A 13,986-nucleotide genomic window follows, 5' to 3' on the forward strand; every position below is an offset into this window, starting at 1 on the left:
CAGGGGTCGATGGGCTGTGACTACTGGGGGATGCGTGCAGGTTTTTAAGTGCCCTCCCGGGAAAAATGAGCTGGGATGGAATCTTGATGAGCCCTGGGAGGGCTGAGGGTGGCTTGGGGACAGCGTGGGGTCAGGCAGGGTCGGGAGCAGTGAGGAAAAAGCAGGAAAATCCCGGACTGGAGGGAATTTGGGAGCTGTGCTGGTGTGGTGGACAGGAGGGAAGGGTTGACCTCCCTGATATCCCCAAGCTGGGGATTCAAGTCCGTTCCAGAGGCTGCTATCCTGGCATGTGGGTGCTGGTTTCCAAAACACCCCGGGCATCCCAAAATGTCCAGGTTGGAGCAGATTTTGGGAAGGGAAGGAGCGCTGGGAGCATCCCCAGGAGCAGCTGGGCTGCCTCGGCAGCTCCTGTGGGAATTATTGCCGGCCTTTAAATTTTAGGAAAACAAAGCAAACCTTGCTCTTTGTGGTTTGGGACAGGTGGAATTTTTCCATCTCTGGATCCATGAGCTGCATCCCAGCGCTGCCTCCTCTTCCCAGGAGTTTGTTTTCCTGACAGTTTTTAACGGAGAGGTTTGGGAAAAGTTCCCCTGATGAAATGGGGTAGAGTGAGGGATCCGGGGGGGTTAATGAAGCCAAATTCACCCCAAGGGAGCATCCACAGGGACAGGAGAAGTGGCTCCTGGGACTGGGGAGTGGCTTTGGCTGATATCCAAAAATAATATAATTTTTATTAAATAAATATGATTATATTATATTATTACATAATATATAATTATATAATAAAAGTTTATTATATTATCTATTATATACAATATCTATTATCTAATATTATATAATACAATATAATATACCATAAATTATATGATGTATTATACATTTGTTCATATACATATATGAACAAATGTATATTATATATAATATATATAATATATATAATATATATAATATATATAATATATATAATATATTTAATATATAACATATAACATATAATCACATGTATAATATATATAATTATATACTTAAATAATATATAAATTATATTATTTAAGAATATAAATAACTATATATATTATACATATTATAATATATTATATATTACTATACGTAATACATGTTATTATATATAATCATATATATTATACATATTACTATATTATACACATTATATAATATGTATAATATATATAATTATATATATTCTTAAATAATGTATAAAGAAATTATAAGTATATAAAAATATATAAAATGTATATAAATAATATATCAATAAACAATGAATTATATATTAATAATATATTCAATACTTATATTATAATATATAATAATAAATAAATAAATAATATATATATATATGTATGTATATATGTATATATATGTATACATATATATATATATATGTATATATATGTATACATATATATATATATATATATTACAAAAAATTTAAAATAATATAATATATAATATTTGGAATCCGAACAAAACAACGAAGTTTTGAGGAGCACTCAGCCTACCAATTTGGGGACAAACGGGACAGAGGTGACTTTCCTTCCCTCCAGCTCTGCCCGTGCTTTTCCAGCCGGGAATCAGAGCAGCAGCATCGGGGAGCGCCGGGAGGGAGCGGAGTCCTCCAGCCCCTAACAGGCTTTGGAGCCCGAGGAGCTTTGGGATGTTTTTGTTGTTTTTTCCCCTGTTAAGCGCATTTTCCCGGTTTAAGCTGATCCCATCTCGCTACCTGCCGCCTTCCCCTCTGGATTTGCGTTATCCCGGCTTTTCCCGTTAATTTTTAACCCACACCGGGGGTGGTTTTTATTCCCGGGAGCATCGTTGGGATACGAGGGGCGCAAGGACATCCTCACTCATCTTCATTAACGCCGCTAATTAGCGCCAGGCAGGCTCGGTGTTATGCAAATCAAGGCGAGGGCAGCGGCCAATGGGAAGAGCAGGATTTGCATAGGCGCGCGGTGATTTGCATAGCTGATATTTTTCACTTTTTTTTGCAAATATTTTTATTGTTCTTATTTTTAGTTTCATTTATTTTTATTTATTCATCGTTCTAATGAGTTATTTTATTTTTAAGCATTGATAGTTTTTATTTCTTTTTATTTCTTTTCATTTCTTTTTATTTCTTTTTATTTCTTATATTTTCTATTTAATTTGCAACATTTTTACTACTTACTTCTTGTACTTCTTATTCATTCTAATTAATTAGTTTTAATTTTTGGAGTTTTTAATTATGATTTTTATTTATTTTGGTGTATTTTTATTTTCAGTTAATTTTAATTTCAAACCCTTTAATTATTGTTTTAATTATATTCTGATTAATGTATTTTAATTTCTCAAAATTTAATTAATGCTATTTTGTTTACTTTAATTTTTTATCCATTCTAATGAATTCATTTTAATTTTTAAGGTTTTTAATATTATTTTAATTTTTATTCTTCTGTTGATGCATGTTTTAATATTTCACAATTATTTAGGAGTTGTTTATTTTTAAAAAATTGTTATTTAAAAATATTTTACAATTATCTGGGAATTTTTTCCTGGGAATTTTTTGATATTTTACAATTATTTTGGTCTTTTTTATCAGTTACTTTGATGTTGTGCTCCAAGAAAATGATTCCAGCAAACTCCTCCTGCGCCATCCTCCATCCCTTGACTCAAAGCTTTTTTTCAACCCAAACTTTCATTTCCCAAGCCTCTGTCTCCATCAGGAGAATGTGGAGCTGCTGGAGTGAGACCAGAGGAGGAGATGCCCCAAGGGCTGGAGCCAGGCTGGGAGAGCTGGGGGTGCTCACCTGGAGAGGAGAAGGCTCCAGGGAGAGCTCAGAGCCCCTTGCAGGGCCTGAAGGGGCTCCAGGAGAGCTGGAGAGGGACTGGGGACAAGGGATGGAGGGACAGGACACAGGGAATGGCTCCCAGTGCCAGAGGGCAGGGCTGGATGGGATATTGGGAATTGGGAATTGTTCCCTGGCAGGGTGGGCAGGCCCTGGATCCCTGGCAGTGCCCAAGGCCAGGCTGGACACTGGGGCTGGGAGCAGCCTGGGACAGTGGGAGGTGTCCCTGCCATGGCAGGGGTGGGATGCGATGATCCTTCAGGTCCCTTCCCAGCCAAACCATTCCAAGATTCTGTAACACAGAGAAGCTTCTTGCTGGGATGCAGCGCCAGCATCGAAACAACCATGGAACAGTTGGGTTGGAAGGAACATTTAGGATCACCCCATTCCATGGGGCACCTTCCACTCAGCCAGGCTGCTCCCAGCCCCATCCACCCCATAAACACCCCCAGGGATGGAACCTTTAACCCCTGCAGTGCTGATAAGAGAATTCCTGTGACGGTGTTCACAGGGGTCCGAGGATGAGGGCAGAGACGAGGATCTGACTCCATGTTTCAGAAGGCTTGATTTATTATTTTATGATATATATTATATTAAAACTATACTAAAAGAATAGAAGAAAAGGATTTCATCAGAAGGCTGGCTAAGAATAGAAAAAGAAGGAATCATAACAAAGGTTTGTGGCTTGGACACTCTGTGGCTCGGACACAGCTGGGCTGTGATTGGCCCATAATTAGAAACAATTAACATGGGCTAGTCACAGATGCACCTGTTGCATCCCACAGCAGCAGATAACCATTGCTTACATTTTGCTCCTGAGGCCTCTCAGCTTCTCAGCAGGAAAAATCCCAGGGAAAGAATTTTCCATGAAAAGCTGTCTGCCGCACATCCCCACTCCATTCCCCACCTCACAGCCGTGTCTCTGTGCCCTCTCCAGGCGGGAGCCTCTCCAAGCAGGACTGGACCATCCAGTGGCCGAGCACGGAGCCGGGCAAGGAGAACAGCCCGGGCTGCCCCAGCGCGGATCCGGGACCCTGGGGCAGGACGCACCCGAGCCCCAAGATGCCCCCCAAGTGCGGGCAGCACCACTGCCACGCCGCCTCGTCCCACGGCCCCATGTACACGCACGTGGACCGCCTGACTGTGGAGGGCCACCCGGGGCTGTGCCCGCCGCTCGAGTCCGGGCACCGCTCGCTGCCGCCGTCCCCACGGCAGCGCCACGCCGCGCACACGCCGCCGCGCACCCCCAACATCGTCACCACCATGACCCCGCCGGGGACGCCCCCCGTGCGCCGCAGGAACAAACTGAAGCCCCCCGGCACGCCGCCGCCCTCGTCGCGCAAGCTGATCCACCTCATCCCGGGCTTCACGGCGCTGCACCGCAGCAAATCGCACGAGTTCCAGCTGGGGCACCGCGTGGATGAGGCGCACACACCCAAGTAAGTGGTGACCCACCTCATCCCAGCGCCCTGGGAAAAGGACTTTCATCCCTAAATGATGCGTCTTGTTTGGAGGTTTCGTGTGGAAATTCCTTTTTGCAGCGAGGATGCTGTGGGATGGTGTCAGATCTGCTGCCCCAGGATCTCGTTTTGGGGTGGATGGGGAGCAAGGATGCTGTGGGATGGGGTTCTGCTCCCTCAGAATCTCATTTTGGAGTGGATGGGGAGCAGAGAAGATGTGGGATGGGGTTCTGCTCCCCCAGGATCTTATTTTGAGATGGATGGGGAGCAGGGATGTTGTGGGATGGGGTTCTGCTCTCCCAGGATCTCATTTTGGGGTGGATGAGGAAGAGGGAAGTTGTGGGATGGTATCGGTTCTGCTCCCCCTGGATCTCATTTTGGATGGGGAGTGGGGATGTTGTGGGATGGGGTTCTGCTCCCCCAGGATTTCATTTTGTGGTGGATGAGGCCCACACCCCCAAGGAAGTGGTGCCCCAGGTGCTGGGGGGGATAAGCATCATCCCAGCACCTTGGAAAAAGGACTTTTATCCCTAAATGATGCGTCTTGTTTGGAGGTTTCGTGTGGAAATTCCGTTTTGCAGCGAGGATGCTGTGGGATGGTGTCAGATCTGCTGCCCCAGGATCTTGTTTTGGGGTGGATGGGGAGCAAGGATGCTGTGGGATGGGGTTCTGCTCCCCCAGAATCTCATTTTGGAGTGGATGGGGAGCAGAGAAGATGTGGGATGGGGTTCTGCTCCCCCAGGATCTCATTCTGGGGTGGATGGGGAGTGAGGATGTTGTGGGATGGTGTCAGCTCTGCTCCCCCAGGGTCTTATTTTGAGATGGATGGGGAGCAGGGATGTTATGGGATGGGGTTCTGCTCCCCCAGGATCTCATTTTGGGGGGGATGAGGAAGAGGGAAGTTGTGGGATGGTATCGGTTCTGCTCCCCCTGGATCTCATTTTGGGGTGGATGGGGAGTGGGGATGTTGTGGGATGGGGTTCTGCACCCCCGGGATTTCATTTTGTGGTGGATGAGGCGCACACCCCCAAGCAAGTGGTGCCCCGGGTGCTGGGGGGGATAAGCCTCATCCCAGTGCCTTGGAAAAAGGACTTTTATCCCTAAATAATGTGTCTCATTTGGAGGTTTCGTGTAGAAATTCCTTTTTGCAGCGAGGATGCTGCGGGATGGTGCCGGTTTTGCTCCCCCAGTATCTCATTTTGGGATGGATGGGGAGCAGAGAAGCTGTGGGATGGGGTTCTGCTCTCCCAGGATCTCATTTTGGGGTGGATGAGGAAGAGGGAAGTTGTGGGATGGTATTGGTTCTGCTCCCCCTGGATCCCATTTTGGGGTGGATGGGGAGTGGGGAAGATGTGGAATGGTGTCAGATCTGCTCCCCTGGGATCTCATTTTGGGGTGGATGGGGAGCAGAGAAGATGCGGGATGGGGTTTTGCGCCCCCAGGATCTCATTTTGTGGTGGATGGGGTGCACACTCCCAAGTAAGTGGTGCCCCGAGTGCTGGAGGGTGTTGGGAAGGGTAAACCTCATCCCAGTGCCTTGGGAAAAGTACATATACCCCTAAATAATGTGTCTCGTTTGGAGGTTTCGTGTGGAAATTCCTTTTTGCAGCTCCTTGCAGGGGGATGCTGTGGGATGGTGCCGGTTCTGCTCCCCCTGGATCTCATTTTGGGGTGGATGGGGAGTGGGGAAGATGTAGAATGGTGTCAGATCTGCTCCCCCTGGATCTCATTTTGGGGTGGATGAGGAACAGGGAAGTTGTGGGATGGGGTTCTGCTCTCTCAGGATCTCATTTTGGGGTGGATGGGGAGCACCTAGGGGCTCCGGGATTGCTGCTGGCAATGCTGGAATGTGGGATGGGAGGGATGGATTTTCCAGCTGCTGCACGGGAATGGCCGTGAGAGCTGCATGGGGGAATGAGTGCGCTCCGGAGAGAGATGGGAATAATCACCTTCCAGCTGGAAAGTGGAAATATGGATTTATAAATCCTCATGGAGAGGAGTTTGTGTTCTGGAGACCCCTCGGGATCTTTTCCATGCAGGCTCTGCCGCATCCCGCAGCTCCTGCTCTGCGGCCCCGCTGCCGGCAGAGGCTGCTGCTGGGCAGGGAAAGGATTCCCTGGCATCCCTACAGTCCCTCCCCATCCCTTTCCACTCTTTTCGGTGGCTCTGCTCGGAAAACCTTTCTCTTGCCATGGCACGGGGTGGCAGAGGGGACTCGTGGCCACTTTGGGACATCACCGCCTCTCCCTGAGGGTGTTTAGGGATGGAGCTGGTCCAAGGCGGGATCCCAGGGGAAACTGCTCTTTTCATCCCAAAATTCGGGGTTCTTGAGGATTAGAAGAGCCCTGGGAATGGTCTTCTGAAGGTTGTGAGGGAGTAGGGATGCCCTGACACAGCACAGCCCCTCTGGCCAGTCCGTGGTGTTTGGGCAGCTCCGGCTGGGGCACGGGAAGGGTTAAATCCACTTTAAATCCACACTGAGGGGCTCCCAGCGTCTGACCTTGAGCTCCCCTCATTGGGCAGAGGGAGCCAGGGAAGGTTTGGGGGTGGCAGATGTGTCTGGTGGCCTCAGCATGGCGGTGTCACTTGTCCCCTGAGCTGTGGCAGCTGTCATTGCGCAGGGTGAGGGTGATCATCCACCCTCCTTTTCCCCCGAGCTGGGAATTTTTGTTCTCCAAAGGCTTTAGCTTTTGGAACCAAAGCCATTTCAGCTGGAAATGCCTCCTGGAAGGCCACCCTCGTGCTCAGGCACTGGAGAAGTGTTAGCTTTGTTGGGTCCCCAGGAGCATCCCCATGTTCGCTCCACTCCCTCTTCCTGCTTTTCTCGGCATCCCAGCCCCAATCCTGCTCTGCCCTCAGCTGGAGAGGGTCACACTGAGAGCAGAGCTTGCCCTGTTTGATCCCCAGGTCGGTCCCTGGGTATTCCCTGATGATCCTGAGCTGAATTTGCCAGGCAGCACCGGGAAGGGAGCGCTGGGAAAGCTGGATGGAGTCGGGCTGGGATTACAGGAATCGAGGTTTGGGCTGGAAGGAGTTAAAGCTCGTGTCACCTTCCAGCACTCGTGGTCACCCTGGTGTGGAGCTGGACACCGTGGGATCTTCTGGCCACTGATTCCCCAGGGTGGGGAGGGAGTGCCTGGAATTCCCTGCAAAGGGAAGGAACAGGGAAGGGCGTGGAGATGGAAATGTCACACGGGGTGACACAAACACACAGTGATGTCCCCTCTGCCTTCACCCCTCTCCACCTGCCTGGCACAGGGTGCCCAGAGAAGCTGTGGCTGCCTCTGCACCCCTGGAATGTCCCAGGACAGGTTGGACAGGGCTTGGAGCAGCCTGGGACAGTGGGAGGTGTCCCTGCCATGGCAGGGGTGGCACTGGATGGTCCTTAATGTCCCTTCCAACCCAAACCATTCCATGATTCCTTTCCCTGAGTGCAGCCAGTTCTCCCAGGGTCTCCAGTGCTCCCTTCCCAGTGGTGCTGGGCAATCTCATCTCCTGATTAGGGAATTAATCAAGGGAAGAGCCAATATTGACAGGGCCCCGTTGTGCCCCAGGGGCTGCTGCACCAGCTTGGATCCGGATTCCTGCAAACCCCTTGGAGAAGCAGGGAACTTCATTTTCTCTAATGGCACTTAATGATTTTGCAGGAGACAACCACTAAATCCTGCCTGCTAATCCCATTAGTGCTTCGGGATTGTAATTAGTGCATTAAAGAGGCAGCTTCTTCTTTTTTCCCTCTTTTTTTTCCAACACAGCCCTGCTGGAGTGGAAGTTGTTTATTAGCCTGGATGAGGTGGAAAATGCCTGGCACAGAGAAAAAGTGGATTAAAACTGAAATATTTTCTGGCTCTTCTCAGCTAATTGTTATTTTATGGCCGTGGAATTTGAGGATAAGGTTTTTTTAATGCCACACTTTAACAGTGTCCCTGAAGTCCGAGTCCTCTGTGCTTCCTGCCGGAGGGAGCTCATCCCTGGAGGAGGATTTGGAACCTGCCCTGATCAACCCCTCTCGGTTTTAGTTGTGTCCTTGGGCACTTGGGTTGCTGTGGATTGGGGCTTTTTGTTCCCTATGTCCTGTTCCAGCATGGAAGGAGGGGCTGGACATGGAGAGCCGAGAGCTTGAGGATCCCAAGTGCTGGGTGGGATCTCCTGGAGTGATTTGGGGTGGAGATTTAACCCCATCCTGCCTGGTCTCTGCAAGGACCCTTCTGAGACCCTCCCAGGAGGGAGGTTGGTCCCTCAGGCTGATTTATGGAATGGGTTGGGTTGGAAGGGACATTAAGGACCATCCAGTGCCCCCCCTGCCATGGCAGGGACTCCTCCCACTGTCCCAGGGTGTCCCAGCCCCAGTGTCCAGCCTGGCCTTGGGCACTGCCAGGGATCCAGGATGGGCACCCTGTGCCAGGGCCTGCCCACCCTGCCAGGGAACAATTCCCAATTCCCAATATCCCATCCATCCCTGCCCTCTGGCACTGGGAGCCATTCCCTGTGTCCTGCCTCATCCAAAGTCCCTTTATCTCCTCCCCAGCTCAGGATGGGGTGAAAGGGGCTCAGGGGTGACTTGGCAGGAGGAGAAATCTCTCTCCCCATGATCTGTGTGTTGGGATTGATGGAGTGGAGCCCTCGGGGCTCTCTGAGGCTGCTCCCCCCTGATTTCTCCACCTTGGCACAGAGACAAAATAAACCAGCACCGTTTATTTGTGACAGCAGCAGCCGCGACCGGGTCCCCTCCCGAGCAAGGCCACCTTGTTCTGCTTGATTCCCGGTGACAGCTCATAAACTCCTTTGAATGTTGTGTTTTGGATCTTATTCCCGGTGTTTAATCCATCATTTCTGTGTGCCAAGACCTTCTGAGGCAGGGGTTAAGCCTGATTTTTTTCTTTTTTGGAGCTCCCAGCCTCCAATTTTCCTGCATGGAGTCTCCAGCTGCCGACCGTAACTCCGAGGTACGGAACATTACTCCTGAAAAGATCCCCTGACTTCCATAAATCCACAGCCCATAAACATCTCAGGAACGGTCCTCAAACCCAAACAAAACATTGAGAGCGGCTGATAAAATAATGCCCATTTAATACCTCATGAATTCCACGGGCCATTGGAGTCTCTCATGGGTAGTTAATGATTATCCATCAGCCAGGAGCCAGGGAAGAAACAAACTCGGAATGGGAGGTCTCAAAAATCCATTAGCTGGGGAACTGAAGTCCAGCTCGTTAAGGGCTTGTTAACCCTTGGAAGGAGTGGTGGATTTTACCCTTAGACCCATCCTTTGGCCAATCTTTTGTCTTTTGTCCTCTACCTAGACCCACCCATCATGCTTGGACCCATCCTTAGACCTTATCTTTCATCTTTAGGCCTCCCCTTGAACCCATCCTTCATCCTTAGATCCCTTTTTAGACCCGACCTTTGGCCCATCCTTTGGCCCATTATTTATCCTTTATCTTTTGTCTTTTATCCTTCTGTTAACCCTTGGAAGGAGTGGGTGGGCTTTACCCTTAGACCCATCCTTTATCCTTGGACCTCTATCTAGACCCACCCATTATCCTTGGACCCATCTTTAGACCCATCCTTCATCTTTAGGCCTCCCCTTGAACCCATCCTTCATCTTAGGACCCCTCTTTAGACCTGGCCTTTGGCCCATCCTTTATCTGCTGACCTCTACCTAGGCCCACCCATCATCCTTGGACCCATCTTTAGACTCGTCCTTCATCTTTAGACCTGCCCTTGAACCCATCTTTCGTCCTTAGACCCCTCTTTAGACCTGGCCTTTGGCCTGTTCTTTGTCCTTTGGCCCATCCTTTCTCCTTTATCATTTATTCTTTATCCTTTATCCTTTATCCTATACCCGTTGACCTCTACCTAGACTCACCCATCATCCTTGGACCCATCTTTAGACCCGTCCTTCATCTTTAGACCTGCCCTTGAACACATCCTTCATCTCTGGACCTCTCATTAGACCTGGCCTTTGTCCTTTGGCCCATCCTTCATCCTTTGACCTGTGCTTAGAGATTTTCTTTGTACTTAGACATATCCATCATCCTTGGGCCCATCCTTAGACCCATCCTTCTTCTTTAGACCTGTCCTTGGACTCATCCTGGGATCCCTCACTAGACCCATCCTTCATCCTTTGGCCTATACTTAGACTTTTCCTTTGTCCTTAGACCCATCCTTCATCTTTAGACCAATTCTTGAACACACCTTTTATCGTGGGACTCCATGTTAGACCCATCCTCTGCCCTTTGGCCCATCCTTAGGCAGTTCCTTTCCCCTCTGTTTGGACCCCTCCTTCATTTTAGGCCTGTCCTTGGGCCTGTCCTTCATTCCTGGACCTCTCCTTAGACCTGGCCTTAGATCAATCAATCAATCCTTCCTTCTCTGACTGACTCTTTGTCCTTTCACTCATCCTTGGACCCATCCTTCATCTATGGACCCCTTCTTAGACCCGTCCTTCTTCCTCTAAGCCCTCCTTAGAACCATCCCGTGTCTTTCAGGCCTGTCCTTTCAGACCTCCAAACACCTGGGACCAGACAGCCCAGAGGTGAAAACTGAATCCCAGACCCACAAAAACCTGCCTGGGAGCAGCGGGCCCAAAGGTGAAAAACTGAATCCCAGAGATCCAAAAACCTGGGAGCAGAGGTCTTCTCCACCATCCCCAGCCCACCGAGCAGCCCCTGCTTGGACTGTGCCTCAGATTTAATCATTTGAGCTGTTCCTAAACAGGCCCTGATGGATCATTAATTCTGCTGCTCCTCAACCTTGATAATAATGACGTTTCCCCTTGTAGCAATTCCCATGCACCTGGTGGATCGATGGTTGGATGTTCCGCATGGGCAGGATTCAGGAGAGCATCCAGGCAGCTCCTGTGACATTGCCCAGCTTTGGAAAGGCAGGTGGGCTCCTGGCACTGGGCACGAGCGGGAGATGGATGTTTGCAGAGCAGGTGGATGCAGCAGGACGTGCCCAACGTGTGGAAATGATCCATATGGAGCCTCTTCCCAAGGTGGGCACTGGCACCTGGGCTGTGCCAGCCCTGAGGGGCAGCAGGAGCAGGGCAGGGCCCGTCCCCTGTGAGACACCTCAGATCCTGGGGGCACTTTTGGTTCCTTCGTGACCTGGAGGGGCTGGAGCGTGTGCAGGGCAGGGAACGGAGCTGGGAAGGGGCTGGAGCCCCAGGAGAGGCTGAGGGAGCTGGGCAGGGGCTCAGCCTGGAGCAAAGGAGGCTCAGGGGGCCCTTGTGGCTCTGCACAGCTCCTGACAGGAGGGCACAGCCGGGGGGGTCGGGCTGTGCTCCAGGGAACAGGGACAGGAGCAGAGGGAACGGCCTCAGGCTGGGCCAGGGCAGGGGCAGGGGGGATTTTGGGGTGATTCCTCATGGAAAGGGTGATCAGGCACTGGCACAGCTGCCCAGGGCAGTGCTGGATCCCCACTCTCAGTGAGTTTTAAAACCTGTGTGGATGTAGGACCTGGAGACTCCATGATTTCCAAGTATTCCATGATTGTGACGGTGTTCCCAGGGGTTCTTGGATGAGAGAAGAGATGAGGATCTGACTCCATGTTTCAGAAGGCTGATTTATTATTTTATGATAGATATTACATCAAAACTATACTAAAAGAATAGAAGAAAAGGATCTCATCAGAAGGCTGGCTAAGAATAGCAAAGAATGATAACAAAGGTTTGTGGCTTGGGCAGAGAGTCTAAGCCATCTGACTGTGATTGGCCATTAATTACAAACCACATGAGCCCAATCACAGATGCACCTGTTGCATTCCACAGCAGCAGATAACCATTGTTTACATTTTGTTCCTGAGGCTTCTCAGCTTCTCAGGAGGAAAAAAATCCTAAAGAAAGGATTTTTCACGGAAAGATGCCTGCGACACATGATCTCCATGCTGTTATTTATCCCGAGACCAGAGCCCAGCCTGGAACTCCAGCGTGGGGCAGTGCAGGAATTTGGAGAGCAAAACGAGCAGCATCTCTCCCTGTGCTTCCAAATCATCCCCCTGATTAATCTCGCTGCTGCTGCCGGGCTGTGGAGCTGAGCACAGCCCCTGGCATGTGTCCAGCTTTCCCCAAAGGATGCTTTGCACACCGTGAGGTGACAGTGATGAGTGGCCCCCGCTCCAACCTGGCTCCGCGCTGGAACGATCCCGCTGCTCCGGGCTGCGGCGCTCCTTAGGAGTGTCATTAATGTTAATTACGGCCCTGCTATTCCATCCAGAGCCGTGCTCAGAGGAGAAACTTCTCACCGTGTCCTTTAATGAGGAGTTGAGGCTCCTTTCGAAGCCAGACGGGCGTGAGGATGAATTTAGATCAGGATGAGCGTCCTGGGAGAGGTGGCACCGCGTTCCTGGCTGGGAGGGAGGGCACGGGGAGGGCAAGGGCTGTGGGCAGTGCTGGCCAGGATGGGAATGACCACTGGTGGGCTTGGCACTGCCTGAGCCCTGCCCAGCTCTGTGTCCAGTCAGGGAGCAGCTCCCCTGTTCCCTTCTTTGTGGTTCAGGATGTTGGTGGGAGCTTCTCCTGACCTTTGGTGATGGCCCAAGAGTTCCAGGGGATTCCTTGGCAATAATGGGATGAAAACCAAAAGCAGGGAGCCCAGAGAGGCCACAAAGGTGCTCCAAGGGCTGGAGCTCCTCTGCTCTGGAACTGTGGATGCCCCTGGATCCATGGTATGTCCAAGGCCAGGTTGGAGCAGCCTGGGACAGTGAGAGGTGTCCCTGCCCATGGCAGGGTTGGCACTGGATGGTGCTGTGGCAATCTCTGTGGTCTTCAAGCCACCCATCCCTCTGCTGGGAGAGCTGGGGGTGCTCACCTGGAGAGGAGAAGGCTCCAGGGAGAGCTCAGAGCCCCTTGCAGGGCCTGAAGGGGCTCCAGGAGAGCTGGAGAGGGACTGGGGACAAGGGATGGAGGGACAGGACAGAGGGAATGGCTCCCAGTGCCAGAGGGCAGGGCTGGATGGGATATTGGGAATGAGGAATTGTTCCCTGGGAGAGTGATGAGGGGCTGGGATGGAACTCCCAGAGCAGCTGTGGCTGCCCCTGGGTCCCTGGGAGTTTTCCAGGCCAGGCTGGACAGGGATTGGAGCAGCCTGGGACAATGGAAGGTGTCCCTGCCACGGCAGGGGTGGAATGGGATGGGATTTAAGGTCCCTTCCATCCCAAACCGTTCCAGGTTTTGGGGCGGATCTGCCCCACCTGGCTGAGGTTGTGTTGTCTGGGGATGTTGAAACCCCGTCAGGGTGCCCCATTGAGGGGCTGAATCCCTGTGGAAGTTTCTCCATCTGAAGGAAACTCATCCCCAGCAGCCCTGGCTGGCCCCAGCTCACCCCCAGCGCCCTCAAAGCAACGTAACGGTGGCAACCAAGAAAACAGAAAGGGCTTAATGAGAAACAGCTCCAGCTCCAGGATCCTGGCAATTACCTCTGCCAGCTCCTTCCTGCCCCTGTCTGCTCCCAGCGCTGCTCCTGCAGCCCTGAGGAGGAGGAGGAGGAGGAGGAGGAGGAGGAGGAGGAGGAGGAGGAGGGGGGATAAAACCTGTTTGGCTCAAACTCCTTTCAAAGAATCTCCCAGCTTCATAATTTGCAGCTGTAATAAAAAAGTTCCACCTTGTGCTTGGAAAAAGGAATAATAGATCAGTCAGAGTCGAGCCTGGAAATTCAGGCACCCAGGGAAGTGGGGACAGGCAC

General features: G+C 50.8%; 1 protein-coding gene across 3 annotated transcripts in view; it reads left to right on the top strand.

The window, feature by feature from the left end:
- KSR2 (kinase suppressor of ras 2) overlaps positions 1 to 13,986 on the top strand; it is a 94,707-nt gene that overhangs the window by 14,073 nt on the left and 66,648 nt on the right. For all 3 annotated transcript variants that reach the window (XM_063172775.1, XM_063172778.1, XM_063172776.1), the window contains exon 4: positions 3,781 to 4,282. In XM_063172775.1, coding sequence (XP_063028845.1) covers positions 3,781 to 4,282 — 502 coding nt within the window. The remainder of the gene's footprint in view (positions 1 to 3,780; positions 4,283 to 13,986) is intronic.

This window comes from Melospiza melodia, chromosome 20 (assembly GCF_035770615.1).
Source record: "Melospiza melodia melodia isolate bMelMel2 chromosome 20, bMelMel2.pri, whole genome shotgun sequence".
Classification (NCBI taxonomy): domain Eukaryota; kingdom Metazoa; phylum Chordata; class Aves; order Passeriformes; family Passerellidae; genus Melospiza; species Melospiza melodia.